We start from the raw sequence: 3,932 nt of genomic DNA, 5'->3' as shown, positions 1-3,932 counted from the left end.
TTTTATGTTCGATTCAAACAACTTTTTGTTCATATTTACCATATGAGTATATGTTTCATATCTTGGTACCATTTTTATTTTTCATTTTATATTCTTTTAAAAGTTTTTGAGAAATAGAAGCATTAGAAACATTATTTTAAAAATACCATTTCGAAATGGGATACAATTTTTGAAAGAGTTTAAGCCTAGTTTTTTGTTTTTGGTTTTTTCTTTGTTTTATTATCTATTTCAGGTCTATAAAACAAATTTTTAAAACTAATATATATATATATATATATTTGTTTTTTTGTTTTTGGATTATTCATCAGCATAATAAATATCTAAAGGAAAATTTAGTTGTAAAAATAATTTTTATATTATTTATGGTAAATTGAGCGATACACTGAAAAAACGTTTAATAATTTGTCAAAAATAATAAAATTTAAAACTTAAGGTATTTGGTTGAAAGTAGATTAGATTATTTGGTTTGTATAGGCATTAAGTAGCGCATGGAGGGAAGCTTATGAACATAACGGAGATGATGTAGTTTTAGTACCGAAGGGAGGTTTCTAATTTTGCCATTGGTGCTTGAAGGTCCATGTAAAGGATCCATTGGTCTGGATATTAAAGGTGAGATGTTGGCTCCAGTTGCCAAGAGTTTCGCCATTGGTGAATATTGGCTTAGTATTTATCAAGTCGACACCTTTTTCGTTGACGGTCCTAGAAGCTTGAACGGTGGTGGTTCTTCAGCTTGGTTTTCCAACAGTTCTAACCGTCCAATTGTAAGTCTATTTTTAGGTTTAAATAATAAAAAAGAAATTGATTGGTTAGGTTAGCCGTTAAATGGATGCAATCATTTTACATTTATTTTAAATTTACACCAAAATATATTTGTGTGTATGATATAATGTTTGGTTCAATGTAGATTATGAAACTTTTTAATGTCAACACTACCAGAATTGCAAAGATAACATCGTCCAATAGCAAGTTTTTCCATTTTGCTGTGCATGGATGTCGTGATGTCACATTTGATCACGTTACAGTGATAGCTCCAGTAGATAGCCCCAATACAGATGGAATTCACGTTTCAAACTCAAGCGGTGTCAACATTATGCATTCAGTGATTGGCATCGGAGACGATTGCATCTCTCTAGGCCCTGAAAGTAAATTCATCAACATAACAGACGCCCAGTGTGGTCCAAGTCATGGAATTAGCATCGGTAGCCTCGGAAAGTACCCAAATGAAGAAGATGTCTCTGGAGTCATAGTAAGAGACTCCACATTTGTTGGCACAGACAACCATGTGAGCATCAATACATGGTCAACTTCATTTTCTAGTTTTGTTAGCAAGATCGCTTTTCTCAATCTCGAAATAAAGGTTGTAAAAAATCCTATCATCATTGATAAAAAATATTGCACTGACTGCAATGAACATAAAATCGTACATATATTTAAATTTGATAGTCGTTCGATTTTAGTAAAACTATAAATGGTGAATAATTCTAAAGTAAAATGTGGTTTGTGGTTGATAGAATAACTCAAAAGTGTAAATTAGAGACGTGAGATATGAAGACATAAAGGGGAGTTCAACATCTCAAGTGACAGTAAATTTTGAATGCAGCCAAGTTCTTCTCGGCCGAAGGCATAGTGTTACAAGACATTAACCTCTCCTTCAAAGGTGATGGTCAACCAATTTCTATTTGTCACAATGTGAAGGGCTCTGCTTTTCGCAAACAACTTCCTTCTTCTTGCCTTTAATTACTTTATGTTCTTTATTCTTCCTTAGTCTAGATTTGGCATTTCAATAAAGATTTGTTCCTTTTTACCATTTTCAATTTAGAAATCCTTTTGTTTTATTTGGAATCAAAATAGTTTTTAAGATTTTGAAGATTTTTATGATTAAAGAAAAAAAGAAATGAATGGAAGGAAATAATGTTAGAAGAAAGAGAAGTTGATAAGATAAAACACTTGGACCTAATTTTAAAAATAGAACAAATAAATAAAGTCTATAAAAGAAAAGCTGAGGGACTCTCTCACCCTTCAAGTTTGAAAATCATTTATTTTATTCTTTCATTATTTTTTGCTGAGCATTTAGTTAATAGTCACAAAATTATTGAACTTGATTACAACTAATTAGATAGTCCCTCTTCCATTCTCATGACGGGTTTATGAAATTGTGGTATTGGTTCTTGACCCATTTCTACACACGATTGTGACTCTTCATGTAGCCATACATGTCATCATCTTATGTGATTTTAGTCAAGCTCGATAGTATGTGTTTATTGATACCTACCGCGTGACAAGAGCACTACCAGGTTCAACTTAGGTCATTGAGTAGTGCTATTGAAGGTACCGATAGAAATAGAAGGAAATCGGGTTCCAATGTACCCTTCACGCTGCTAGCAACCTTGTAAACTTTCTTAACTTTTCTTGGATAATGTGGAGATTTAGTTGGTTCTTAGGGTGTAGCGCCCGAGTATTAAACAAAAAAAAATTCAAGTCACAATAGGGGCAAACTAATCATTTTGCCCTTATTACTTGAGCTGTCTATTTTGGTTGAGGCATAATTTGGAAAAGAGAAAGAAGAGGGGAGAGAAAGGAGAAAGAAGAGGGAAAGAAGATTAAGTTTTTTAGGAGGGAGGAGGAGATCAGATCAAAACCGACGCCGGAGATCCGAGTCCCCAATCTAAACCGTCAATAGTCCGAGGGTAGGTGCTCTCACGAATCGCACCTTCCTATTTCGTCAAAACGTCCAAGAACTTCAGGTTAGTCCACGAGTGTCTAGATCAAGAAATCATCAAGATTTTCGTGTGTTAGCGACGTTTTGTGTTGATCCTTGGACTCTTACCCTCAATAGCGTTATCTGGTTAACTTTCGGAGTGAAGTCGGCCAAGATTGGCGTTCGAATAAGAGTTTCAAGAAAACGCGATCTTCGGTAAGAACTCGTGTTTTTCTCCAAATTCGAACTCAAATATTAAGATCTGTGATTATCAGAAAAATATAAGAAAATTATTTCGAAGGAGGAGAATATCAGATCTACAAGGTTAGTAAAGAAAATTTGTGGAATCGGATTACGGATTGGAAGATAAAAAAAATCGGAAGAAAATAGATCGAAACGCGAAAGAGGACTGGAAAATGAAAAAAAAAAAACGCAGGAGGCTGGAGACGCCGCCACGCGTCGGCCGGCGTGCGGAGGAGCCGGTGATCGACACGTGTCGATCACCGATTGGTGAGGCACGTCCTCACCCGGCAGCGGACACGCGTCAGGCACGCAGATCCCGCCGGCCCGACCCGGCGCCACCAACCCGCGTCGCACGCGAACCGCCCGACCCAGTGCCTCTGACCCGCGTCTGCTCGGGAAGCAGCGCGTGGGCACGAGCGCGTAGGATATGCGCGTAGAGACCCTCCAGGGCGAGTGTGACGCGCGTGGGGGCGCGTGAGACACTGTTTGTCTTCCTGTTCGGTCTCTGTTTGCTTGTTTTCCTACCAGATTTTGATGCTGACCTTATTATTATGTGAATTAGGACATGGAAAGGAAATTTCAGAATTGTTGGAAACAATTCCGCCAAGAAAACTCGAACTTGGGAAGGCACGCGACAACCATGTAAGTAGCTATTTGGATTCCCAGAAGCAATTCTTGTAGGGACCTTTAGGAACAAGCATGCATGCTACCACCCATTAACTTAGCTAGCTAGACCTAGTATATTAGTATGGGAACTGCGAAAATGATATGATTAAGGAAAGCTAGTTATTAAATGTTTATTAAATCTGTTTGATTGAGAATCTGATAGAGTCTGTATGCATTTGAAGGATGGGAAAACTTGTGAAATCTGCGCTCCGGGTAAAGATGGTCGTTATCTTCCCGTTGAGCATGTTTGTTAATATTGTATGAACTGCTGCGTGTTAACTCTTATGCATGATGAATGTTTGTGTTATCTTTCTTGATGAATAGG

General features: G+C 37.2%; 1 protein-coding gene across 1 annotated transcript; it reads left to right on the top strand.

The window, feature by feature from the left end:
- The first annotated feature begins 614 nt into the window (after positions 1 to 614).
- Positions 615 to 3,622, top strand: LOC111810457 (exopolygalacturonase-like). The gene is made up of 3 exons (XM_023697165.1): positions 615 to 761; positions 905 to 1,282; positions 3,470 to 3,622. Exons 1-3 carry the CDS (start codon positions 615 to 617, stop codon positions 3,620 to 3,622), a joined length of 678 nt encoding a protein of 225 aa, XP_023552933.1.
- Positions 3,623 to 3,932: the final 310 nt, after the last annotated feature.

Source organism: Cucurbita pepo, chromosome LG14 (genome assembly GCF_002806865.2).
Source record: "Cucurbita pepo subsp. pepo cultivar mu-cu-16 chromosome LG14, ASM280686v2, whole genome shotgun sequence".
NCBI classification, from domain to species: domain Eukaryota; kingdom Viridiplantae; phylum Streptophyta; class Magnoliopsida; order Cucurbitales; family Cucurbitaceae; genus Cucurbita; species Cucurbita pepo.
The sequence above is the reverse complement of the archived record's forward strand: the minus strand, read 5'-3'. Positions and strand labels throughout refer to the sequence as shown.

Coding starts and splice junctions, on each gene's coding strand:
- LOC111810457 (XM_023697165.1), top strand. CDS start 615: ATGTTGGCTCCAGTTGCCAAGAGTTTCGCCATTGGTGAATATTGGCTT. Junction 762..904: donor ACAGTTCTAACCGTCCAATT/GTAAGTCTATTT, acceptor GGTTCAATGTAG/ATTATGAAACTTTTTAATGT. Junction 1,283..3,469: donor TTGTTGGCACAGACAACCAT/GTGAGCATCAAT, acceptor TTTTCCTACCAG/ATTTTGATGCTGACCTTATT.